This window comes from Oncorhynchus kisutch, linkage group LG7 (assembly GCF_002021735.2).
Source record: "Oncorhynchus kisutch isolate 150728-3 linkage group LG7, Okis_V2, whole genome shotgun sequence".
NCBI classification, from domain to species: Eukaryota; Metazoa; Chordata; class Actinopteri; order Salmoniformes; family Salmonidae; genus Oncorhynchus; species Oncorhynchus kisutch.
Genome location: NC_034180.2, coordinates 28,894,522 through 28,921,254, shown reverse-complemented (window position 1 = coordinate 28,921,254; position 26,733 = coordinate 28,894,522). Strand labels below are relative to the sequence as shown.

The 26,733-nt window shown below is 45.0% G+C and overlaps 1 protein-coding gene across 4 annotated transcripts in view; it reads right to left on the bottom strand.

Annotated features, from left to right (window-relative positions):
- Positions 1–26,733, bottom strand: part of rock2a (rho-associated, coiled-coil containing protein kinase 2a) — a 43,850-nt gene that overhangs the window by 3,852 nt on the left and 13,265 nt on the right. For 2 of the 4 annotated variants that reach the window (XM_031828815.1, XM_020487856.2), the window contains exons 2-27: positions 15,904–15,985; positions 15,723–15,823; positions 15,450–15,587; positions 14,467–14,727; positions 14,110–14,254; positions 13,776–13,914; positions 11,230–11,321; positions 10,873–11,032; positions 10,609–10,672; positions 5,780–5,868; positions 5,595–5,643; positions 5,332–5,467; positions 5,161–5,252; positions 4,804–5,050; positions 4,606–4,712; positions 4,359–4,515; positions 3,881–4,226; positions 3,668–3,737; positions 3,450–3,553; positions 2,998–3,184; positions 2,580–2,673; positions 2,380–2,474; positions 2,056–2,247; positions 1,709–1,877; positions 1,110–1,180; positions 920–1,008 (exon numbers count right to left, since the gene is read on the bottom strand). In XM_031828815.1, coding sequence (XP_031684675.1) covers positions 920–1,008; positions 1,110–1,180; positions 1,709–1,877; positions 2,056–2,247; positions 2,380–2,474; positions 2,580–2,673; positions 2,998–3,184; positions 3,450–3,553; positions 3,668–3,737; positions 3,881–4,226; positions 4,359–4,515; positions 4,606–4,712; positions 4,804–5,050; positions 5,161–5,252; positions 5,332–5,467; positions 5,595–5,643; positions 5,780–5,868; positions 10,609–10,672; positions 10,873–11,032; positions 11,230–11,321; positions 13,776–13,914; positions 14,110–14,254; positions 14,467–14,727; positions 15,450–15,587; positions 15,723–15,823; positions 15,904–15,985 — 3,476 coding nt within the window. Of the gene's footprint in view, positions 1–919; positions 1,009–1,109; positions 1,181–1,708; positions 1,878–2,055; positions 2,248–2,379; positions 2,475–2,579; positions 2,674–2,997; positions 3,185–3,449; positions 3,554–3,667; positions 3,738–3,880; positions 4,227–4,334; positions 4,516–4,605; positions 4,713–4,803; positions 5,051–5,160; positions 5,253–5,331; positions 5,468–5,594; positions 5,644–5,779; positions 5,869–10,608; positions 10,673–10,872; positions 11,033–11,229; positions 11,322–13,775; positions 13,915–14,109; positions 14,255–14,466; positions 14,728–15,449; positions 15,588–15,722; positions 15,824–15,903; positions 15,986–26,733 lie in introns of all 4 variants that reach the window. The other 2 variants (XM_020487855.2, XM_031828814.1) reach the window with 1 other exon arrangement.

Below are 26,733 nucleotides of genomic sequence, written 5' to 3'. Positions count from 1 at the left end.
GAACATCTTGGCCATGTTCTGTTATAATCTCCACCCGGCACAGCCAGAAGAGGACTGGCCACCCTTCATAGCCTGGTTCGTCTCTAGGTTTCTTCCTAGGTTCTTGCCGTTCTAGGGAGTTTTTCCTAGCCACCGTGCTTCTACATCTGCATTGCTTGCTGTTTGGGGTTTTAGGCTGGGTTTCTGTACAGCACTTTGTGACATCGGCTGATGTAAAAAGGGTTTATAAATACATTTGATTGATTGATTGTGAAGACATCAAAACTATGAAATAACACATATGGAAACATGTAGTAACCAAAAAAGTGTTTAACAAATCAAAATATATTTTATATTTGAGATTCTTCAAAGTAGCCACCCTTTGCCTTGATGACAGCTTCGCACAACTTGTTTAACACTTTTTTGGTTACTACATGATTCCATATGTGTACACACACACACACACACACACACACACACACACACACGCACACGCACACACACACACACACACACACACACACACACACACACACACACACACACACACACACACACACACACACGCACACGCACACACACACACACACACACGAGAAAAATGAAACAGAAGGTATTTGAACCCAGTCTGGCACAAAGTGAAGATTCATGTCAGAGACAAGCCTATACACAATCTATATACAGTACACATGTGCCATTTACCACATAGAAGCAAAAATATTTTTCTAATTTAATTATAGGTATCCCTTTTTCTTTTATTCCAGGCTTCATCTAAATATTCTGCAAAAGGAAATACACAATGGACAAAAAAACATTTCCGTTTCTCTTCATCGCTCAGGCACATAATGCCAGGGTAGATCTGGTGTAAGAGCAAGTATATCTGTGTTAGCATGATGATTTGAATTGAAGTAAAAGGAGCAGGTAGATAGTCGTTACTCACTCAATATCCAGCACCATGTAGGGGTTGGATAGCTCTTTGTCCTGTTCGCTGTTATAGAACAGAATCTTCTTGCTGCTTACAACCACATACTAAAAAGAGACAAGAAACAATACTTTTCACTGTAGCGCATCAACAATATTAACTACAGAATGTTTGATCAGTAAAGCCAGGTTGTAAATCTTATCTTCACCTTTCTCTCCCATCCAAACTTCTTGGTGTTGTTCCTCACAGGCAGCGAGAGCCACCCTGCTAGTCTCATTTCTAAGAGAGTGAAAGAGGGGTGAAACATTAAAACAGCAGGTCAATATTGTGATCGATCTACATGCTTCACAGTTGGTACATATTCCCAGGAAACATAGCATTTTCTATTTCAATGCAAAAAAATATGTAAACAGTAGATGCATCAAATGATCGCAGCACTCTGCACACATTATGGACGGACTCGAAGACAAAACATGAAGGTTAAATGGTTTAAGTTTCAGCTCCAGAGAGGTTTCCCTTCATGATGGACCATATATCAATCAAATAAATCAATAAATGCATAAATCATCAGAGTAATCAGTAGCCTATTATACATAGCCTTTTATAGTGAGTACTGGCAACTGGACAACACAAGTCAAAAACTATCAGATGCCAAAGACAAAAGGAAAGATAGGTGGCACTCCAGGACAAGACAGAGCAAGTCACCAAAAACAACCAAATGTCAATATAAACATACATAAGAGGTACAAGGCTGTGAACAGAACTGCTTGTACATTGTGTTTGAATGCACATAAACGTCCTCCTTACCTGTGTAGGCGTCATCCGCGTCAAAGTCTGGTCCACTGCTGAGGCTGGCTGATTCTAGGGAGGAGACGTTGGCGGAGCTGAGGAGGTTATGTAGCTGCTCAATGTCACTGTCCTTACTGTCCAGGGCCATCTGCAGCTCGATGCGTACCTGACTCTCATCTGCTATTTGCTATTTGACACAAACAGGAGGAAAGGAAACATACATTTGAAATGTCTATATATTGTTAGTTTGAGGCCCCTGTTAACTTTGTTGGTCTATTTTCGTGTGACTGACCACCTGCATGTCGTTAATCTGTTAAGGTGGTTGTGTGATGGTTAGTATTAGGTTGTGTTATGGTTGGACTGACCGCCTGCATGTCGTTGATCTCTCTTTGGTACTTGATGATGGTGGAGTTGAGTTTCTCCTTCTCTGACCTCAGCTCCAGCTGCAACTTCCTGTTCTCCTTCTCCTTCCTGCGCACATCAGTGTCATTGCCGCGCCGACTGCCTGCTGCACGTACCTCCTTCCTGTTCATGATCTCCGCCAGCTTGTTCACAGCCTGAGAAACACACAAGACAAGAAATAGTCATGATGAGTATCTAAAACAATAGACAAAGGCAAGTGTCTTCAACACGGTTTCCTTGCTATGCAACATTGTAAAGCTAGAAGAAATGACATTAAATCAGCTTGCCTGGGTCTTTAGTGTTCTCTCTGACTGGAGCTGCTTCTCAAACGTGAGCTTCATCTGGCTCATCTGCTGCTCATCATCCTTGGACGTCTGCAGCTCTGAACACATCACAAATAGAAGAATAGAATGTTACAATCTAATGTTGAACAGAAATAGATATGATCCTTTTTTACCAACCACACAGGCTGGAGGCAGAAACTTACCTTCAAGTGTCTCCTTGAGTTTGTTGTTGAGCTCCTCTTTCTCATTGGCTAAGTTGGCCACATCGCTAGTGAGGGTTCGGTTGGCCTCCTCCAGCTGGGCAGGAAAGAGCAGACAAAAAGTGAGACCAATGCAATTTGATAGTATTCAGCTGCAGCAAGCATTCTCAAGGCCCAGCAGTGTCACCTCAGAGTCAGACTCACAGATCTATTGGCTACAATAGTCGATTCCGTTGTTGTTCACTCCTGGTCCTGGCTATAGTCCCAGCCCAGTACAAGCACACAAGCACACCTGATTAAGCGTATCAAGTTCTTGATGATTATTCGACCAGTTGAATTCTGTGTTTTCGAAAGCACTAAGCTCACGCCCAATGCAGCCCACCACGGCCCTCCAGAAACAGAAGAACCAGGGCTGACTCACCGAGCCAATGGTAATGTCCTTCTCGACCAGCTCCTGCTTGTGCCGAGCCATCATCTCTTTGAGCTCCAGCTCCTTCATGATTTTCTCCTTCTCCAGGTCGGAGTACTGCTCCTCAGCGATGGAGCGAGCCAGCTGCTCCGAGTCCGCCTTGGTCAGCGTGATCTCCAGCTGCGCCGCCAGGGAGTCCCTGAGCGGTCACAGGTCAAGCATGTCTTTATAATGTAGCATTGAACATGGGTTTTGGTTGTGTTCTTTTTTTGTGTTGTTTGTGTAAATAAATAAAAAAAGATATATATTACAAGAACTCAGGAGGAAGAAAGCTTGAACCAGACCCTAAAGAAACCCATCCTCTTCTGGATCTCTGGGCAGATGTTTATAAGTTCAGCAGGACTGGAGTTGTACACTAGAGTGTCAGTAAACAGTGCAGGGCCAGGCCATTTTCCTGTACTCACCTCTCCTCTTGTAACTCCTGAAGGGATTGCTGCATGTCCTTGTAGAGCTTGCTCTTCTCTTCACATTCCTCCTTCAACTCCCGCACCTGGGTCTTATACAGCGTCTGGGCAACACAAAAAGATGATCAATCACAAATTCAATGCAATAATGTATACACAGGGTGCAAGTTATCTCAGGGTAGGATTCCTCTCAAAGACAAGTGCTGCAGCAGACTTACAGAAAAATACTGCTCAGCCTCTAGCTGGTCCTGAAGTTCCTTCATTTGGCCGTCCGAGTCCTGCCTTTCTCTGTGGACACAAACGCAAATTAATCCTTTCAGTTTATTGTTTTATTGTGTTGACACTTTCTCTCAGCGTTATTACTTGCTAAAAATTAAAAGGTAAAATATTAAAAAAGGAGAAGAAAAAAAAGAGTCTGAATGTTGACTGACTTGCGTAGCTCCTGGTTTTGTTTCTCCAGGCTGCGTTTGATTTCCAGCAGGTGGTTAGCCTCCTGTTTCAGCTGCTTCTCAGAGGTCCTCAGGGTGTTGAGCTGCTGGTTCTGGGCCTTCAGGTCATTCTGGGTCAGACTGCGCTTCTGGGTCTCCTGCTCGATCTTCAAAGTTAGGTTCTTCACCTCCTCGGTGAGCCTCTCCTTGTGCCTGCGGAGCTCATCCAGTTTCTGTAGGGACTGCTTGTAGTCACAATCCAGCATGCTGCTGTGTTTCTCCAGCTCCAACATCCTGTTCTCCACACGCAGCTTGGACGCCCTCTCCTCCTGCAGCTTCTGCTCCATGTCTGGGGGAAGGGGAAAGAGGGAGAAGAATGATTTATTGAATTGGATTTGACCCTGCTGACCACAGTCTAGTTTCTTTACCGAAGATGGATTCCTGTCCTTTGTCATACCTGATAACTCAGGAAGGGCCTTACCCTTCATGGCCTCAGACTTGGCGCCCTCGATCGACTCAATCTTGCTCTTGTCTGCGAGCCGTGCCTTGGTGGCTTTGTGCGATGCCTCCTCCTGCTCCAGCCCCTGCTGCAACACCTTCAGCTTGTACGTCATGTCTATCTCCTTGCTGCTCTTCTCCTACGGGAGAGTAGAAGAGAGAGAGAAGGTTAGAAAGTGAGAGTGCATAAAATAGAGAGGGTAAGAGCATAAGAAAGTGTGGAAGTTTACCTTCTCCAGGTCGGTGAGTTTCTCCTGTAGTAGTCTCTTCTCTGTCTCTGCTTTGGATAGGGCTTGTCTCACCTGCCGAACCTCATCCTCCAGCCCTGAGATTCGCCCTACAGAGACAGAGAAATGTCACCAAAGGCTAAATCATACTGTGAATAAATACACACAGTCTCTCCCACACAAAACAAAATACCCACTAACCCTGCATGTCTGCGATGGTCTCTGAGCCCTGGCTGTGCTCTCTCCTCTCAGCCTCCAGTGCTGCCTGCAGCCCGATACACTCCTTCTCCAGAGTGAGCTTGGAGCGCTCCAGCAGGCAGCACTTGTCCTGCAGCTCTCTGCCCCCGGCCTCCAGAGCCTGCAGCTGCTTGCCTGCCTCCGTCTGGGCCTTCCTCAGCCGCGTAGCCGCCTCCTGCTCCGCACGCAATAGAGCATTGGCCTCGTCCAGCTGGATAACAAATCACTTAGTCACACTTTGTAATGTGCATTTCAATCACAAATGTAAACACATGCACATAAACACACACTCAAGTTATTTTATACCCCAAAAAACCACACCTGTCTTTGTAAGTGAATGTTCTTCTCGTTGGATATGTGCGAGTTCTGATTTCTTTTCTTCATATCGTCCAGCTGGTCTCGGAGGCTGTTGACTGCAGATCACATCACAAGTTAGATATGAAAGTATACTGTGTGTGTGTGTGTGTGTGTGTGTTCAGCCAGCGGTCTCACCCTCGTTCTCCAGGCAGCGTTTCCGGTCTGCCTCGCTTTCGGCCTTGCGGTGACTCTCCACAGTCTTGTGCTGCAGTAGAGCCTTCTCTCTCTCCAGCTGCCTCAGACTCGACTCCAGAGCCTTTCTGCTACTCGTCTGTCAATGCACCACCACAAAGGTCAGTGTTGGAAGTGCACAACTAATTATTTCTTGGTTGATATTTTTTATCAGTTGTGTGCTGTAGTGGTATGCTCTATTGCTACTGTAGCTCCAAAGTTCTCACCTCTTCATCAAGTTCTTTGGAGATTTTCTCTAGACGACTGGTGGAAGTTCTACAGAAAGAGAACATAGTGCATGTCACTATTCTCATCGCCCCATATCATAAAGAACATGACTAAATCACATAGCAAGTGAGTAATAGTAGTAGGTGTATTGTGTCTGTATGAGGCCAGGGCATGTCGTGTCTACCTGCACTTGTGTTCCAGCTCATCTTTGGTCTGCATCTCATTATTGAGCTGCTCTTCCAGCTGGTGGAGTTTCTTCTGTAGCTTGGCCGACTTGAGGAAGAGGGGAAGGAGGTGGCGCAACTGTTACAATACACTTCACCTGGATTCTGCTCTAAAACTAGAGCGTATCATTTTACCACAATTTGACCTTGTTTTTTCAAAGCCATAAACAAGTGAAATAAATTCAGAAGAGCTTTGTTTAAAGAGAGAGAACACTTAACAGAACACTTAACATCACAATATCCAGCAACATTTAATTTGCTCTGCAAAACAATTTCAGTCAGCACAGAAGTCAAAGAGCTGACAGCTTTCACGGGATTAGCTTGTTGTTTAGCTACTGAAGCAAAGCCTCGTAAGTGTTTCAGTAGCGCTAAGAACTTGACAGATTATTGTGTATAATTCTTGAGCCAAACAAAGGAATTATATTATTATGACCTGTTATGACATTGTTATTATAGTGTTGCGTTAGATTCATATGCACAAAATATAATTGCATAACTTAGGTTACTTCTGTAACTCCGGTTCTCTGATATTATGAGTGAAACATATCACGTGGGAGATTCGCTAGGATCACCTACTCTCGGAAGACAGACAGGTAGAGGGGCGAATGAGGTGAGCCCCTCACCTTCCTTAAAAGGAGCCACTCTCCCAATTAATGAGATATGTCCCAAGAACAGTGTCCAATAGGTAAACTATTCTGTAGGAGAGGTAGTGTTTCCTATGGAAAAATATGTAGCAGAGGTGGACCCCGCACCACCAAAACAAGGGGGGAGAGGGACCACCCATTCAACCCTGTTTTGGGGGTCGGGGACCCACCCTGGAGAATTTCCATGTATAAAGGACGGAGAAAATACATTCTGGTGATTTTTTAAAAGGACATTAAACTTATAAAATTAAATAATAAAATTATAATTATTATTATAAAATTATGCTGACACCATCTAAAACATACTTTCCACCTCCAGAAATGAGCCTAATAACATACTGGTAAAATTATTAACATAATGGACCATACATATAGCTTATGCATAGTTCATATGATCAGGTATGCTATTAGCAATAAGAATTATCCCCTGTAGCCAGCTGATGTAGCTCTAAATAAATAGGCTGAAGCATGGGGCTGCCTATCTGCATTTACCCTATAGGGCTAATCATTACAGATCCCAAATGTGATCTTTTAACTAGTTAGAATCATATTAATAAATGTTGTGTCCCCAAATAATTCTATAAACACAGTGAATATAATGTAGGCCTACCTGTTAGGGTAACTTGGGATAAAACTGCCACCCGGGGTAACCCACCCTCTCCCCCAACACTTTCCCTGGTTTCTATTAATGTTGCTAAAATAAAAATGTAATCTGTCTCATCACAATTGTTTTGAATCACTCCGAAAAAAAATGATTGAGGAAAAATAAATATCTGGATTCAAAATTGTGCAGTTCATGCATATTCAGGAGTTGAGAAACTAATAGGATTGGAAAGACGATTGCAAGGATTGTTGTGCTGCTTGTCAAAATGCAAGTTTCCCTCCCTTTGGCACTTGTAACTTGAATGCACCTTGAGAGGAATATTTCTCACACATAGAACACACGACAACAACTCGACTTGGACAACAACTCGACTTGGTAAATAGATTCTACACCCAATTTTTCCATGGTGTGTCAGCTCTTCTACCCCAAACGGCGTGGTCACCGTCTTTTGGGATAGGGTCTCCCAGGACCCTCATAGGGTTGTTGCTTCTACCAGACTGCAGCAAGTCAGTCTAAATAGATGCGGAAAGAGGGCTCTCTCTGGAGCAGCCAGCACCATGACGTAAGATGTCAGGCAATATAGCCGTAGGAAGAAGGAAACAACTGCAGTGCAGTATTCCTAATCCTGGTCAGTAGGACAGCTACATAACTGGTATGTCTTGGCCCTGCTCCATGTGGAGGGTTGTTAAGAGCAAAGATATCTCTTCAGCCGCTCACTCCCGTAGGATGGGGAGGCAAAGCAGGCAGTGGCCCGGCTGCATGAACCAATTGCAGTAAAAACCTGGATGAAGAAAAGCCGAAGCTTCGTGGACTCGGGAGTATCAGATAGCAGTCTGGGGCTCTGATGCCTGGTGAGGGCGCCCCATCCCACTATTTTGACTTATCTCTAGCTCAGTGGAGAGTGTTCTCCATAACAGAGCCAAGTCACGTTTGCAATGTAGAGGGGGGAAAAACGCCCTGGCCCACAGCGAGCCCTGGAAACCTGCTCTCCCGTAGAACAAGGAAGCAAATGCGTTTCGAGTTCCCCTGCCTTATTGTATAAAGTCGCAGCACCCTCTGGTGGGAAAACCGTCATCGGCACATACCAGAGCTGGCTTGACTGGGATAGCTCGTGCCATAGCAGTCAGAGGCAAAAATGCCTCACACAATATGTAAAAAGGGCCACAGTGGATGTCAAAAGACCGAATGCCATCCTGCTTCGAATGTCGGTGAGGACAGAGGGAGGGCTCACATGCTGACTTTGCTGCCCCTGGCTGAAAATCTGAGAAGGCACAGGGGGGGGGGAGGGCTTGAGAATAGGGTTGTCGCAACGCAGCCCTGCCTTCCCACTGCTGCAAAACTTGGAGAGGGGAAGGAGCAGAAAACGTTAAACCCGAAAAAGGAGGGTAGGGCAGAGAGCCATAGGTCTTGCACACTATCCTTCTATGCCGCCCGAGGTTGTCCAGCCCTTCTTATCTCCCTCAGGAAGGTTAGAGAGGTTGTTTGTTGCGGCTGCAGCGTAAGACTGCTTCCCTACAGGTTTGGCCTGGTTCAGGGGCCTTGCCGGAGTCTTGGCAGACTGCTGCGTCACCAGGGACCTCAGTCCCCCAAGGACAGCTTATTACCCCTTCCCAGCAGTGAGGCTGGGGCTATATACAGGAACCAACGGCTGCCACGTGCTTCGCCTTTATTCTTGTGCACGTCACACTTTGGCCGCATGGCGGCAACAGTTAGCCCGAACAACTCCTTGAGTGTCACTGGGGCATCCAGTCGGTCTTTAGTAACACGGCGCGAGGGGCTGAGATGGTCAGCCAGTGACGGCTCCACTGCGGGAGGGTTGCCAAACTCAGATTCTTCTATATGTCCAGGCTAGGGGTACCCCTAGCAAGAATTTAGCTAGTTAGGGGTTTATCCCACTAGTTCTTAGCTTCCCTGAGGCAAACTGATAATGCGTGGAGCAGCTATTTTAAATCGACGCTGTATGAGACAGGAGTCCCTTAACGGACGCTGAGCTCCCACAGGAGATGGCCACTCAATGCCGAGTCTGGCCACGGCTTGTTTGCAGAGATGAAGGAGCCCAAACTCCAAAGGAGGAGGGGCAGTTCCACTCCTCTCAGGGCCTGAGAGGGCGGGAGAACGGGGTCAGCCCCCATCTCCTGAGTTATCTCGAGGATATCCGTGAGATTAATTCCATCGTCATCCTCATCATCCCTTCCCCTGACACTACATCGTCCAATAGTGAAGGGAGGGAGTTGAAGCTATCTATGGTCTAGCCCCAAATGGGCATGGTTGCGGGGAGCTGAGCCACAGCTGTCGCTGTTGGCTTGGAGGAGAGAGGGGCTACCGATATAGAAGCACATTTAAAGCCTCTTCTTCAGACCTGCCCTTGTCAGCAGTTTGCAGTGCTCACAGGACTCAGGGTCATCGAGCCTCTCATGGGGATGTTCCTTATTGATGCACAGAGGTTTGGAACCTTTCCCTACAATCATTGAACCACAAGCACAAGAACGTGGGGGTTCGAGTGCTGGGCTAGTCTCTTCCTGGGACGGGATAATAGTGGCTATTGTTTTTTCGGGCCCCTGTTCAACAGAGCCATAGTGGATGAGAAGATCCTTCCCACCATGGTCCAGGCTATAGCCCTCAATGCCAGCAGGGCTCTAAAATCCCTCTCCCCCTCTACCAGACATTCTATTCAGCCATAAAGGAACAAGTCTTGCTAGGGGGACAGCAAGATGCCGGTTGTAAGAGCAACGTGCATATCGTGTAGCCTAGATAGTTAGAAGCTTTGTGGCTGGTGGCTAGCCAAAAATATATTGTGTAAATGTGTGTGATAAGCTAGCTAGTTAGAAGCCTTGCGGCTAACAGCTAGCAATAATGAGCAAAGTAGAACGCTATAGCCACGAGGCTAGAGTGGCATTAGCTAGCAGTAACTGTAGCTAGCTCAGTACTAGTTGCAAGGAAACCGTGCGGGGGAGAAGTTAGCCTTCAGATAGTGTGCTCCTGTGACTGAAGGAGCCGTGAGGCTGAGACGGACGGTCTAGTTAACACAATGGGTGAACGTAGTTTAATCTAGATGCTACAGTGTTGCAGGTACGGCGAGCTTCCCAAGTTGGCCTTGCAGAGTGGGCTAACAGAGTCTCAATAGCTAGCCGGGAAGCAAGCTACCAACAGAGACAGAAGTAGAAAAGTAATTTCTACACAAAATGAAAACCTTCCGGTCAGTACTAAACCTCTCGAGACCTACACTAGGCAGCGATATCCTTCACGGTTCACTTGTGAGCAGTCAAGCAGGAAAACAGGCATCCAGTCAATCTGAGCACTAGAGAGTAATGTTAATGCTCTTTGTGAGGGAGAGAAGCGAGAATAACCAGAGGGCGGGAGAGTGGCTCCTTTCAAGGAAGGTGAAGGGCTCACCTCATTCACCACTCTACCTGTGTCTCCAACAGATGCTTTTGATAGGTTCTTCCGAGAGTAGGGGATCCTTGCAAATCCGCCACATGTGATATCAAAACAAATAATTGAAAGAGAACTATATGTATATGACAGGCAAGTAGGTACCCACCTCTCCTTTCAAGGCTGTTGAGTTCACGGTCACAACTGTAGAGTTATTCACACCACTTAGTAACCTGGAGGAAACACATTGGTATTTGATGAAGAACTAACAGCTCACACACATACACACATTAATACACACTTTCAGAGTTTTTAACATAATCAAAGCTTGTGTGAAACGTAATACATCCACTACACATGAGTTACTAAGTAAAAAATACTGTCCATGATGAGGAAGGACTGTGAAAGTAAGACATGAAGTCTGCAGACTTACTGGTCTTCCTTGAAGTATGTGAAGCCGACGAAAGGAAGCTGGTTTCCCACAAAAGCCTTAGGAGTAGGAAAGGTCTCCACGTCACCCTTGTCATCTTCTATCTCATCAAAGTTGCTAGTGTCAATGTCACTGCTCAACTCTGGAACCACAGGAGCCGCCGCTAAACAGTGGGAGGGAGAGTGGGAGGAGAGGTGGGGGGGAGAGTGGGAGAAGAGGTGGGGGGGAGAGAATGAAGGAAATATTGATGTTATTTATGTCATTTCTAGGTAACCATATGTAATATGTTTTCTATTGTACCAGGATGATCTTATATGATCAAATAAATAAAATGTACTTGGCTGTATGGCAGACACCTACTATTTCTGATGCTGTCGAAGTTCCATTGGTCATTCTTGAAAAAGGGGTGTCGTTTGATCTCCTCCACCCCGTTGCGGCCCAGTCGCACCTCCCTAAAAACCAAAAACAGGGCCATAGACTTAGTTGAAGTCGGAAGTTTACATACATCTTAGACAAATAAAATTAACTCAGTTTTTCACAATTCCTGACATTTAATCCAAGTAAAAATTCCCCGTCTTAGGTCAGTTAGGATCACCACTTTATTTTAAGAATGTGAAATGTCAGAATAATAGTAGAGAATTATTTACTTCAGCTTTTATTTCTTTCATCACATTTCCAGTAGGTCAGAAGTTTACATACACTCAATTAGTATTTTGTAGCATTGCCTTTAAATTGTTTAACTTGGATCAAACGTTTCAGGTAGCATTCCACAAGCTTCCCACAAATCATCGACTACAGCTCAGCATTTAACACCATAGTGCCCTCCAAGCTCGTCATCAAGCTCGAGACCCTGGGTCTCGACCCCGCCCTGTGCAACTGGGTACTGGACTTCCTGACGGGCCGCCCTCAGGTGGTGAGGGTAGGCAACAACATCTCCACCCCGCTGATCCTCAACACTGGGGCCCCACAAGGGTGCGTTCTGAGCCCTCTCCTGTACTCCCTGTTCACCCACGACAGCGTGGCCACGCACGCCTCCAACTCAATCATCAAGTTTGTGGACGACACAACAGTGGTAGGCTTGATTACCAACAACGACGAGACGGCCTACAGGGAGGAGGTGAGGGCCCTCGGAGTGTGGTGTCAGGAAAATAACCTCACACTCAACGTCAACAAAACTAAGGAGATGATTGTGGACTTCAGGAAACAGCAGAGGGAACACCCCCCTATCCACATCGATGGAACAGTAGTGGAGAGGGTAGTAAGTTAAGTTCCTCGGCGTACACATCACAGACAAACTGAATTGGTCCACCCACACAGACAGCATCGTGAAGAAGGCGCAGCAGCACCTCTTCAACCTCAGGAGGCTGAAGAAATTCGGCTTGTCACCAAAAGCACTCAAACTTCTACAGATGCACAATCGAGCACAAAACCATGTGTATGTGACAAATAAAATTTGATTTGATTTGAAATCAATTTTGGCCCATTCCTCCTGACAGAGCTGGTGTAACTGAGTCAAGTTTGTAGGCCTCCTTGCTCGCATACACTTTTTCCATACGCTTGTTCTGCCCACAAATTCTCTATAGGATTGAGGTCAGGGCTCTGTGATGGCCACTCCAATACCTTGACTTTGTGGTCCTTGAGCCATTTGCCACAACTTTGGAAGAATGCTTGGTGTCATTGTCCATTTGGAAGACCCATTTCCGACCAAGCTTTAACTTCCTGACTGATGTCTTGAGATGTTGCTTAAATATATCCACATAATTTTCCATCCTCATGATGCCATCTAATTTGTGAAGTGCACCAGTCCCTTCTGCAGCAAAGCACCCCCACAACATGATGCTGCCACCCCTGTGCTTCACAATTGGGATGGTGTTCTACGGGTTGCAAGCCTCCCCCTTTTTCCTCCAAACATAACGATGGTCATTATGACCAAACAGTTCTATTTTTGTTTCATAAGACCAGAGGATATTTCTCCAAAAAGTATGATTTGTGTCCCCATGCGCAGTTGCAAACCACAGTTTCATGAGCAGAGGCTTCTTCCTTGCTGAGCGGCCTTTCAGATTATGTCGATATAGGACTTGTTTTCCTGTGGATGTAGATACTTTTGTAACCTCCAGCATCTTCACAAGGTCCTCTGCTGTTGTTCTGGGATTGATTTGCACATTTTGCACCAAAGTACATTCATCTCTAGGAGACAGAAAGCGTCTCCTTCCTGAGCGGAATGACGGCTGCGTGGTCCCATGTTGTTTGTACTTGCGTACTATTGTTTGTACAGATGAACGTGGTACCTTCAGGCGTTTGGAAATTGCTCCCAAGGATGAACCAGACCCGTGGAGGTCTACAATTCTTTTCCTGAGGCCTTGGCTGATTTATTTTGATTTTCCCATGATGTCAAAGAGGCACTGAGTTTGAAGGTAGGCCTTGAAATACATCCACAGGTAGACCTCTGATTGACTCAAATTATGTCAATTAGCCTATCAGAACCTTCTAAAGACATGACATAATTTTCTGGGATTTTCCAAGAAGTTTAAAAGCACAGTCAACTTAGTGTACGTAAACCTCTGACCCACTGGAATTGTGATACAGTGAAATAATCTGTCTGTAAACAATTGTTGGAAACATTACTTGTGTCATGCACAAAGTAGATGTCCTAACCAAAATGCCAAAACTATAGATTGTTAACAAGAATTTTGTGGAGTGGTTGAAAAACGAGTTTTAATGACTCCAACCTAAGTGTCTGCAAACTTCCGACTTCAACTGTATGTTAGTGGCCTGGGAAAAAGCTGGGATAGTTCCGTCTGAAAATATTCTGGATATCGGTCAGACTACTACAAAAATTACTTTGCAAACTGTAACTTGAAGTTTAAATCTGTAACTGTGGTTATTATTCTTAATGTCATTGTTACCTGTCTGTCAGGAAGGCACAGATGAGGTTTTTGGCGTCTTTGGAGATCTCTACGTCATCTGGAAAGTTGAGGGAATTCTTGTGATCCATGATCTTGCTGTATGTTCCAACAAGGGAGTCGGCATAGAATGGTGTGTCACCTAATGGGAACATAGCACAGAAATAATTACACTATGTTTACTTATAAGCAATTTGCTTACAAGTTCTCCAATATCTTTTTATAGGCAGACTTGATATATCTTCAGTTAGTGTAAACTAAGATTCTGAGTCATTATTTTTAGACAAACAAAGACCGGGAACATAAACACCAAGGAGTTAAGACAACCCCAACTCACCGACTAGCATCTCGAAGATGAAGACCCCTACAGACCACCAGTCACACTCCCGTCCGTAGTAACCATCTCCACCCTGCGACTTTAGAACCTCTGGAGAGATGTAGTCTGGAGTGCCAACCGCTGTGTCACAGTGCACCATCCCAGTCTGTAACCAGTCAATCCTTCAGTTAGACACATTTTCTCAAGCAAACCAAGTATGAATCATCAAGTATATACAGTTAAGTTTTAATGAGCGCTTATGAAATAAGTGTTAACTTAAAGCACAGCTAGGCACAAGCTATTCCACTGGAAGTATTGTGAGTAATGCTCTCTTTAGCACACTGCACAGCTGGAACAAGTGGAAAATGTGGTCCTCACAGAGTCCATCTTCATGCAGGTTCCGAAGTCGGCCAGTTTGAGGTGTCCGTGGCGGTCCAGGAGCATGTTGTCAGGCTTGACGTCGCGGTGGATGAAACCCAGGGAGTGGATGGCATCCAGTGCCATGACCACCTCGGCCGTGTAGAACCGGGCCCACTTCTCAGGCACATCGTAGGTACTGGTGAGGTTCACCAGATCCCCTCCAGGCATGTACTCCATCACCATGTAAAGGTAACGGTCGTCTTGGAAGGCACAGCACAACTAGACACAGACCGGAAAGCAAAGACAATACAAGTTACAGGGTTTATCTTCCATCACACAATTTTGATTTGATATTGTTTGTGCAGATCGTTTTAAAATCTGTTTTATCCTGTCTTGTTATACAATATATTATACACTCAGTGGCCAGTTTATTAAGTACACCAACCCGTTCACGAAAATGGTTTGCTCCTACAGACAGTGAGTTATGCGGCCGTGGCTTGCTATATAAGGCAGGCAGACCGGCAACAAGACATTAAGTTACTGTTCGATTTAACCTTAGAATGGGCAAAACGAGTGACTTAAGCGGCTGAGCGTGGCCAGGTGCACCGGTTCCAGTATCTCAGAAACGGCCGGCCTCCTGGGCTTTTCACACACAACAGTATCCAGGGTTTACCGAGAATGGTGCGACAAACAAAAAGCATCATGTCAGCGGCAGTCCTGTGGGTGAAAACAGCTAGTTGATGAGAGGTCTCAGAACAACAGTGGTGTGGAGAACGGCATCTCGGAACGCACAACTCATCGGTCCTTGTCATGGATGGGCTATTGCAGCAGACAAAAGCACCGGGTTCCACTCCTGTCAACTAAAAACAAGAAGAAGAGGCTCCAGTGGGCAGGCGATCACCAACACTGGACAACTGAGGAGTGGAAAAACATTGCCTGGTCCGACGAATCCCGGTTGAGTATATATGTGTGTGTGTGTGTGTGTGTGTGTCAGGTCTTACTTGTACGACCCAGGGACTGTTGGCGAAGGCCATAATATCCCTCTCCTCCCAGAAAAAGGCTGAGTCTGAGCGTTTTATCATCTCAAACTTGCTCAGCAGCTTCATGGCGTACACTTTCTGAGAGGCTTTGTGTCGAACCTGGGGGAAACAAAGGAATTAAAGAGACAAAAAGAGAGATGGAAAAAGACACAAAGGGAGAGTCAAAACTAAGTGGTGTACGCAATACGCAGATGCTTAACATCTTGATAAAATACAAAAATAAATACATCTCACCAGCTGAACCTCCCCAAACGCCCCTCTGCCGATCACCTTCACCCTGTCAAAGTCCTCAGACTTCATCTGAAAGTCCCGTAGGTGCCCCATCACCTTCTCATCTGCACGGAGAAGAGAGGGTGTCAGCCATCCACACACACACATTCACACACACATCTTTACTATTACCAAACATACTTACATCTGTTTAAAAAGGTTTCTACATTTTTGTTTTTCCGTAGGGCAGGGTAGTCTAGATCTAGAACGAAGGCATTGATAGAATCCTGAAATAGAGAAAGAAAACTCATTAATTGGAAAAGATAAACCAACATAACATGCAATCAAGCAAAGTGAATGTGGGAGCGTTAGTTCTGGGGTGTAAATTAAACTTTTTACCCAAAACAATGAGGACATTTAAGTGCCACAAAAATTGAGTATAACATGTGTCCATTTCAATTCATTAAATTCAGGAATTGGGCATAAAATGTGATCTAATAAAAATTCCATAATATTGAATTGGAATTGACATAACAGTTATAAAACACAGAGAATGTAGGGCAGTGGATTTGACAGCTGTCATTCTCTCAGATATTTGTATGAAGATGTGTCAAGAATAACATTACAACAATTATAACATTCATCTTCATATGTGCCGAGAAAAACATTACAACAGACCTTCCTAGAACCTTTCAGATCCTACAGTTGAAGTCGGAGGTTTGCATACACCGTAGTCAAATACATTTAAACTCAAGTTTTTCACAATTCCTGACATTTAATCCTAGTAAAGATTCCCTGTCTTAGGTCAGTAAGGATCACCACTTTATTTTAAGAATGTGAAATGTCAGAATAATAGTAGAGAGAATGATTTAATTCAGCTTTTATTTCTTTCATCACATTCCCAGTAGGTCAGAAGTTTACAGACACTCAATTAGTATTTGGTAGCATTGCCTTTAAATTGTTTAACTCAAACATTTTGGGTAGCCTTCCACAAGCTTTGTGATGGCCACTCCAATACCTTGACTTTGCTGTCCTTGAGCCATTTGCCACAACTTTGGAAGAATGCTTGGTGTCATTGGCCATTTGGAAGACCCATTTGCGACCAAGCTTTAACTTCCTGACTGATGTCTTGAGATGTTGCTTCAATATATATCCACATAATTTTCCATCCTCATGATGCCATCGATTTTATGAAGTGCACCAGTCCCTCCTGCAGCAAAGCACCCCACAACATGATGCTGCCACCCCTGTGCTTCACAGTTGGGATGGTGGTCTTCGGCTTGCAACGTTCCCCTTTTACCTCCAAACATAATTATGGCCAAACAGTTCTATTTTTGTTTTATCAGACCAGAGGACATTTCTCCAAAAAGTATGATCTTTGTCCCCATGCGCAGTTGCAAACCGCAGTCTGTCTTTTCATGGCGGTTTTGGAGCAGTGGCTTCTTCCTTGCTGAGCGACCTTTTAGGTTATGTCGATATAAGACTCGTTTTACTGTGGATATAGATACTTTTGTAACTGTTTCCTCCAGCATCTTCACAAGGTCCTTTGCTGTTGTTCTGGGATTGATTTGCACTTTCCGCACCAAAGTATGTTCATCTCTAGGAGACAGAAAGTGTCTCCTTCCTGAGCGGTATGACAGCTGCGTGGTCCCATGTTGTTTATACTTGCGTACTATTGTTGTACAGATGAACGTGGTACCTTCAGGGGTTTGGAAATTGCTCCCAAGGATGAACCAGACTTGTGGAGGTCTACAAAGTCTTGGCTGATTTCTTTTGATTTTTCCATGATATCAAGCAAAGAGGCACTGAGTTTGAAGGCAGGCCTTGAAATACATCCACAGACACACCTCCAATTGACTCAAATTATGTCAATTAGCATATCAGAAGCTTCTAAAGCCATGACATCATTTCCCAAGCTGTTTAAAAGCAGAATCAACTTAGTGCATGTAAACTTCTGATCCACTGGAATTGTGATACAGTAAATGATATGTGATAATCTGTTTGTAAACAATTGTTGGAAAAATGACTTGTGTCATGCACAAAGTAGATGTCTTAACCAACTTTCCAAAACTATAGATTGTTAACAAGAATTTTGTGGAGTGGTTGAAAAACGAGTTTTAATGACTCCAACCTAAGTGTATGTAAACTTCCGAATTCAACTGTACATGCGTCTCTTTCTCACCCCCCAGTTTGTCCGTCTCTCTACTCTGCAGAAGTCAGTGTACACTATACAGCTTGATGCCAGCTGTTTCATCATCTCCACTCCACTTCCCAATAAAGGACGTACCTCACACAGAACTACTATTTGAGGAGAAGAAGCACACAGACACACGCTCACTCTAACACAAACAGAAACACGCTGACGCTCACATTGACACGGCCCATCTCCCCTTAGAGCTCAGCAATACAGGAAATGATCCACCCCGCCCAGCACTCAGAAGATAATTTCACTGTGTCATGAAGCCGGTACCTCAGTGTGCAAGTCATTTCCTCTGTAGAGAGAGACAACTCCACGCAGCCCGCCTATCCCTACTCAATAGGCGGTGAGTAAAAAAAGTTAAGCTACACTTCATAACTAGTGGACTGTAGAAATTGTGAACTATTTACCTGTTATTTAATTAGAAACATCACTGTAAAATGGCTGATTGGTCATAACCAAAATTAAGTGAGAGTGGTATCTTAGGGTTCACTTGAAAAAAGCATGAGTAATGTGCAATTACAAAATGTTACCTGCATTTGTGTTGATGCCTGTGAAGTAGTCTACACTTACTAGGAAGACCTGCTACTTCACAACATAAGATTAGATTTTTACCAGATATTTTCCTATGAAATATCTTGCTATAAATACCCTTTGCAACATGACTGTAAAATAAAGTCTCATCCTTCCTGGGGAAAAAAGCACCTAAATCCCAGAGCATCTTGTCAGGTACAGGTACTGATCACACATGTCAATCATGCATTACTGGACAGCCATTGGACAAGAGCCATCCATGGCAAAAAAAAGATATACTTTGAGTCTGAACGTCTATTCCATGCGTGTTTGTGGGCAACACCCGGGGAGATTAAGAACCCTTCTTTCAAACTTCCATCAAATCAAATCTTATTTATCATGTGCACCGAATAAAACAGGTGTAAACCTTAATGTGAAATGCTTATGCTCGAGAAACAGAGCTAAGAAAATATCTACTGGGGGCCTCCCGAGTGGCGCAGTGGTCTAAGGCACTGCATTGCAGTGCTAGCTGTGCCACTAGGGATCCTGGTTCAAGCTCTGTCGCAGCTGGCCACGGCCCGGGAGAGCCATGGGGCGGCGCACAATTGGCCCAGCGTCGTCCGGGTTAGGCGAGGATTTGGCCGGCAGGGATGTTCTTGTCCCATCTCGCACTAGCGACTCCTGTTGTGGGCCGGGCGCAATACATGCACAGTGTTTCCTCCGACACATTGGTGCACCTGTAGCCTATCATCCGTGTCATCGAGTCACTGGTACTTCTTGCTTTAGTTTTTGCATGTAAGCAGGAAATCAGGAGGATATAATTATGGTCATATTTGCCAAATGGAGGGCGAAGGAGAGCTTTGTATGCATCTCTGTGTGTGGAGTAAAGGTGGTCTAGAAATGTTTTTCCTCTGGTTGCACATGTGACATGCTGGTAGAAATGAGGTAAAACTTATTTAAGTTTGACTGCATTAAAGCTGCCGACCACTAGGAGCACCGCTTTTGGATGAGCATTTTCTTGTTTGCTTATGGCTTTATACAGTTCGTTGAGTGCGGTCTTATTGCCAGCATCGGTTTGTGGTGGTATATAGACGGCTACGAATAATATAGATGAGAACTCTCTTGGTAGATAGTGTGGTCTAAAGCTTATCATGAGGTACACTACCTCAGGTGAGCAATATCTCGAGACTTCTTTAACATTTGCCCTGGCGATACACAGAAAAACAAGCCCGCTCTATATTATCCATGTTGTCGTTCAGCCAAGACTCGGGGAAACATAAGATATGACTGTTTTTAATGTCCTGTTGGTTGGATAGTCTCGACCATAGATCACCGAGTTTGTTTTCCAGTGATTGCACGTTGGCCAATAGAACCGATGGTAATGGTGACTTACTCACTCGTCTACGAATTCTAACATGGCACCCCGACCTCTTTCCTCGGTATCTCCGCCTTTCGTCACGCGAATGACGGGGATTTGGATCTGTTCTCCGTAAAGCAGTAAATCCTTCAACTCATTAAAGAAAAAAATCTTCGTCCAGTTCCGATGTCCAGAAGCTCTTATCAGTCATAAGAGACGGTAGAAGTCACTTTATGTACATAATAAGTTATGAAAAAAACTAACAAAACAGCACAGTTGGTTAGGAGCCTGTAAAATGTCAGCCATCCTGTCTGGTGTGTGCAGTGGGCTTGTGTGTGTGTCCAGTGGGCCAGTGTGCGTGTGTTGGTGTGTGTCCAGTGGGCCAGTGTGTACCTGTCTGTCTGTGTGTGTGTGTGTGTGTGTGTCCAGTGGGCCAGTGTGCGCATGTTGGTGTGTGTCCAGTGGGCCAGTGTGTGCCTGCGTGTCCAGTGGGTGCCTGTCTGTCTGTTTGTGTGTGTGTGTGTCCAGTGGGCCAGTGTGTGCGTGTTGGTGGGTTTCCAGTGGGCCAGTGTGTGCCTGCGTGTCCAGTGTGTACCTGTCTGTCTGTTTGTGTGTGTGTGTCCAGTGGGCCAGTGTGTGCCTACGTGTGTGTGTGTGTGTGTCCAGTGTGTACCTGTCGGTCTGTGTCTGTGTGTGTGTCCCCAGTGGGCCAGTGTGTACCTGTCGGTCTGTGTCTGTGTGTGTGTGTCCAGTGGGCCAGTGTGTGCCTGTCTGTATGTGTACATGTCCAGTGGGGCAGTGTATGCCTGCCTTTGTGTCTGCGTGTCCAGTGTGTACCTGTCTGTCTGTTTGTGTGTGTGTGTGTGTCCAGTTGGCCAGTGTGTGCCTACGTGTGTGTGTGTGTGTGTGTGTGTGTGTCCAGTGGGCCAGTGTGTACCTGTCGGTCTGTGTCTGTGTGTGTGTGTGTGTCCAGTGGGGCAGTGTCTGCCTGCCTTTGTGTCTGTGTGTCCAGTGGGCCAGTGTGTGCCTGTCTGTATGTGTACGTGTCCAGTGTGTGCCTGCCTGAATGTGTCTGTGTGTCCAGTGGGCCAGTGTGTGCATGTCTGTGTGTGTCCAGTGTGCTCCTGTCTGTGTGTGTGTGCCTGTCTGTATGTGTACGTGTCCAGTGTGTGCCTGCCTGAATGTGTCTGTGTGTCCAGTGGGCCAGTGTGTGCATGTCTGTGTGTGTGTCCAGTGTGCCAGTGTGTTCCTGTCTGTGTGTGTGTGTGTCCAGTGGGCCAGTGTGTGCCTGTCTGTATGTGTACGTGTCCAGTGTGTGCCTGCCTGAATGTGTCTGTGTGTCCAGTGGGCCAGTGTGTGCATGTCTGTGTGTGTCCAGTGTGCTCCTGTCTGTGTGTGTGTGTGTCCAGTGGGCCAGTGTGTGCCTGTCTGTATGTGTACGTGTCCAGTGTGTGCCTGCCTGAATGTGTCTGTGTGTCCAGTGGGCCAGTGTGTGCATGTCTGTGTGTGTCCAGTGTGTTCCTGTCTGTGTGTGTGTGTGTCCAGTGTGCCAGTGTGTTCCTGTCTGTGTGTGTGTGTGTCCAGTGGGCCAGTGTGTGCCTGTCTGTATGTGTACGTGTCCAGTGTGTGCCTGCCTGAATGTGTCTGTGTGTCCAGTGGGCCAGTGTGTGCATGTCTGTGTGTGTGTCCAGTGTGCCAGTGTGTTCCTGTCTGTGTGTGTGTGTGTCCAGTGGGCCAGTGTGTGCCTGTCTGTATGTGTACGTGTCCAGTGTGTGCCTGTCTGTGTGTGTGTGTGTCCAGTGTGCCAGTGTGTTCCTGTCTGTGTGTGTGTCCAGTGGGCCAGTGTGTGCCTGTCTGTATGTGTACATGTCCAGTGGGCCAGTGTGTGCCTGCTTTTGTGTGTGTGTGTGTCTAGTGGCTGCCTGCCTGCCTGCCTGCCTGTGTGAGTGTGTGCCTGTGTGTGTGTGACCAGTAGGCCAATGTGTGCCTGTCTGTCTCTGTGTGTGTGTTTCCAGTGGGCCAGTGTGTTCCTGCCTGTGTGTGTGTCCAGTATGTTCCTGTCTGTGTGTGTGTGTGTCCAGTGGGACAGTGTGTTCCTGTGTGTGTGTGTGTGTGTGTGTGTGTGTGTGTGTGTGTGTGTGTGTGTGTGTGTGTGTGTGTGTGTGTGTGTGTGTGTGTGTGTGTGTGTGTGTGTGTGTGTGTGTGTAAAGTGGGCCAGTGTGTTCCTGTTTGTGTGTGTGTCTGCCTGTGAGTGTCCATCAGTTATTGGGGGCTGGGGGAAGGAACCCATACGCACAGAGCTGAAGGGCATTATAAAAAATATGCCATGACCCAAACGTTGAAAATTACACACAGAGAAATGGGGTAGAAACAAAAATAGGACCCTAATGTAAACACCCAGCCCTAACCTAAATCTAAATTTAGGACCATCGTACACGCAAGTAACATACTGAATTCCTTCATTTCCACACATCTCTACAACTCTTAGAGATAGTGTCTGGGAAACTACAGAGCCATAGATAGACCTATCTATCAATGTTTTATGAATAGGTATGAACTCATCAGACAGGGATGTTAAATCAGGGACACTGACCGACCCACTGCTGCTATCTCATCAGTTCTCCCTTATCTGTCTGAACTACAGTGAAAAAACACTGCTGACAAGCACACTGCAAACCTGCCAATGTACTGGGTTGCATGGCAACGTCTTAGAAACATGATTCAGTGGGAGACGCAGTGAGGCCGAAGTTGATAACAGGCCACACAAGTCAATCTCTACCAAAATACAGCACAATCATAATCAATCGTTCATCTAACAAAATGTAAGCACACCAGCTTGTAGAAGAATACAATATATGCATGTCAAGCTTGAAAACAGTCGAAGGAGAAGCTGAGAGAAATGGATGAAAAGAAATACAAAAAACAATATCTTGTTGGCAGCAGCAGCAAGTGTCTGTCCAATTGATCATTTCATTGGGAGATAGTGGGGTTAGTTGAGCCATTTTTTACATATAGCATAATTCTGTCAAGGGAAATATCCATACGCACAAAAAGCTTATTTCTCACAATTTGGTTTACATCCCTGTTAGTGAGCATTTCTCCTTTGACAAGATAATCCATCCAATTGACAGGTGTGGCATATCAAGAAGCTGACTAAACAGCATGATCATTATACAGGTGCACCTTGTGCTGGGGAAAATACAAGGCCACTAAAATGTGCAGTCGTGTCACACAACACAAAGCCACAGATGTCTCAAATTGAGGGAGCTTGCAATTGGCATGCTGACTGCAGGAATGTCCCCCAGAGCTGTTGCCAGATAATTGTATGTTAATTTCTCTACCATAAGCCGCCTCCATCGTCGCTTTTGAGAATTTGGCAGTACAGTGGTTTGCGAAAGTATTCACCATCCTTGGCATTTATTTTTTTGCCTTACAACCGGAAATTAAAATGGATTTTTGGGGGGTTTGTATCATTTGATTTACACAACATGCCTACCATTTGGAAGATGCAAAATATATTTTATTGTGAAACAAAAAAGAAATAAGACAAAAAAATTGAAAACTTGAGCATGCATAACTATTCACCTCCCCCAAAGTCAATACTTTGTAGAGACACCTTTTGCAGCAATTAAAGCTGTGTGTCTCTTGGGGTATGTCTCTATAAGCTTGGCACATCTAGCCACTGGGATTTTTGCACATTCTTCAAGGCAAAATTTCTCCAGCTCCTTCAAGCTGGATGAGTTCCGTTGGTGTACAGCAATCTTTAAGTCATACCACAGATTTTCAATTGGACTGAGGTCTGTGCTTTGACTAGGCCATTCCAAGACAGTTAAATGTTTCCCCTTAAACCACTTGAGTGTTGCTTTAGCAGTATGCTTAGGGTCATTGTCCTGCTGGAAGGTGAACCTCTGTTGAGGGTACGGCTTAAAGTGGTCATATGGACAGATTCTCCAATCTCTGCTGTGGAGCTTTGCAGCTCCTTCAGGGTTTTCTTTGGTCTCTTTGTTTCCTCTCTGATTAATGCCTTCCTTGCCTGGTCAGTGAGTTTTGGTGGGCGGCCCTCTCTTGGCAGGTTTGTTGTGGTGTCATATTCTTTCAATTTTTTAATCATGGATTTAATGGTGCTCTGTGGGATGTTCAAAGTTTTGGATATTTTTTTTTATAACCAAACCCTGATCTGTACTTCTCCACAACTTTGTCCCTGACCTGTTTGGAGAGCTCCTTGGTCTTCATAGTGCTGCTTGCTTGGTGGTGCCCCTTGCTTAGTGGTGTTGCAGACTCTGGGGTCTTTCAGAACAGGTGTATATATACTGAGATCATGTGACACTTAAATAAAGTCCACCTGTGTGCAATCTAACTAATTATGTGACTTCAGATGGTAATTGGTTGCACCAGATCTTATTTAGGGGCTTCATAGCAAAGGGGGTGAATACATACGCACGCACCACCTTTCTGCCATCATCTCATGTTTCAGCATGATAATGCATGCACACAATTCCTGGAAGCTGAAAAAAGTCCCAGTTCTTTCATGGCCTGCATACTCACCAGACATGTCACCCACACCCATTGAGCACATTTGAGATGCTCTGGATTGACATGTACAACAGCGTGTTCCAGTTCCCGCCAATATCCAGCAAGTTTGCATTAAAGAGGAGTAGGACAACATTCCACAATCAACAGCCTGATCAACTCCATGCAAAGAAGTGTTGAGCTGCATGAGGCAAATGATGGTCACACCAGATACTGACTGGTCTTCTGATTCATGCCCCTAACTTTTTTTTAAGGTATCCGTGCATATCTGATTTCCCAGTCATGTGAAATCCATAGATTAGGGCCTAATGAATTTATTTTAATTGACAGATTCCCTTACATGAACTGTAACTCACTAATATCTTTTTAATTGTTGAATTTGTTACCATGTATTATCAGTTACCAGTTTTAAAACCATGTCTATTTTTTTATTTCCTAAACAATTCAACAATCACTTATTTGTCTTTCCATGATTTTAAGCATATTTTAACACATGCTTAACACCTTACAAACACTTCGTACAAAAAAATGAAAGAACAAACTTTTAACATAGGCCAGGCTCTGTTGTTACCGCATATACCAGCAATAATGCCTTGCATTACATGTGGGAAGAAAACAACTATTTGCTCAACTTGTCATTGGCTCAACTTACCCCATGGTCATTACCCAAAGACAAACATTTCCACAATATGAGCCCACACAGCTGCAAGGATGCACTTTCATGCGAGGTTTAAAACCTCATATTTAAGCTTATAGAGACCCCAACTGATGTATAACACATTCAATTCATTTGACTTGGAGAAAATCTGCTTACCACTTTTTCCATGTGGTTTCTTCCTTCACAGAAACCATGAAATTACGACCTCTTCCTAAATAATTGGTCAAATTATTAATTTTGTGTATGGTTTGGCTCAACTTACCCCACTCTCCCCTATCGGTATTATCTTTGTGTGACTTTCCTGTCACAAGCAAAGGCAAAACATAATTGAAGGAAAAAAAAAAAAAAAATCTGATTCAAGTATTATTATTACAAGTATTATTTATTATTATGATCCATTTCATATGAAGCCTTTATTTCATTGTATTAATTAAGAACACATTTTTGTTAGTTAAACCAAGAGCAACAGACCTGACTCCAACAGGGAACCTCCTCTCTCCATTTCCCAAACCCTCCTCCCTATCTCCAATCCCATCTCCAGGCGTGCGAAACAGAAAACAGCCTTTGGACTTTAAAAGGCTTGAGTAAAAAGCTAATGTTTTGATCAAATTCCAGACGTTTAAAAATAGTTGCTGGGAGAAGTGGAGCCGGAGCCCAGGCAAAGTGAGGGGTGTGCCAGGCAGAGCCCATAACTCTAAAATACTGGAACAGCCAGAGCCAGAGTCTCACAAATGGCAAGGGCCCCATGTTGTACTGTGACCAATGGAGGGAAACGGACAAGCACCACGTCTGTGTTTTGTCTAACTGCTGATGGATGTCTTGCCTGATATGTTCTGTTTTTGAACAGATGTGCTGGACGTCAGAGAAATGGAGCATGAGAGAAATGAACCCATAGATGTGTTGTGGACATATTCATCAAGTATATTATGTATTTTTCCATAGGTGATTTGACTACGGGTGATACTGTACATGGAGCTGGTGTGATGATGGCTCACTGCTTTGTATGTAGGAGTGTGCATGTGTTTATGTGAGCGTGTGCATGCACAGCGTTTCTGTGTCTGTGGGAAGCGTTCTCTACCCATGAAGAGGTGATGCTTGAAGTCAGATGGATAGAATGGTAAATGAGTAGGCGGAACGCTTCTCCAAAGTACCTTCTACTCCCATCGCTGACATGTTTTCATGCATGAAAATAGAGTCCGACTCCACCCCTCCCCCCCACACACAAACAGTAATAAATCGTGCTTGCTTTAGCTAGAGACCTAGGTGCTTCTGAACCAAACACTGTTGTCATTTTATACTATGAGTAGCCAGCATTCATTTAAAATGAAGCACAGAGATCCACCTATAAAGGACTAAGTCTACTGGGCCATTGCATTTCAAATCTGACAGGATGGACTGAAGGACTGAAACTTAGCTACACCAAACAAGGCAAAAGAAATATCCAACACTAACTACTTCCGGTCGTAAGCTTAGCCCCTTGGCCTACGATTACAGAACACACTTGCTCTACATTTGCATGACCAGTGCAAACTAGCTAACATTCTGCATCCTGCACAGGAGCCGGGACTTCCGCTGCTAACAGAGCGAATGTAGGAGAAGGAATCGGGGAGGAGAGGGAGAGGCTGTCTCAAGAGAGGAGGTGTGCAGGGTTGTTTTGCACAACTTGGCCCTGGCCACCATCACACTGCCATATATGGCAGTGTTTCTCCCCACTGGCACATCGCACCCAGTGCTGCTGGTGAGCAGAGCGGTCACATTTAGAGACAAATCGGACAGAAAA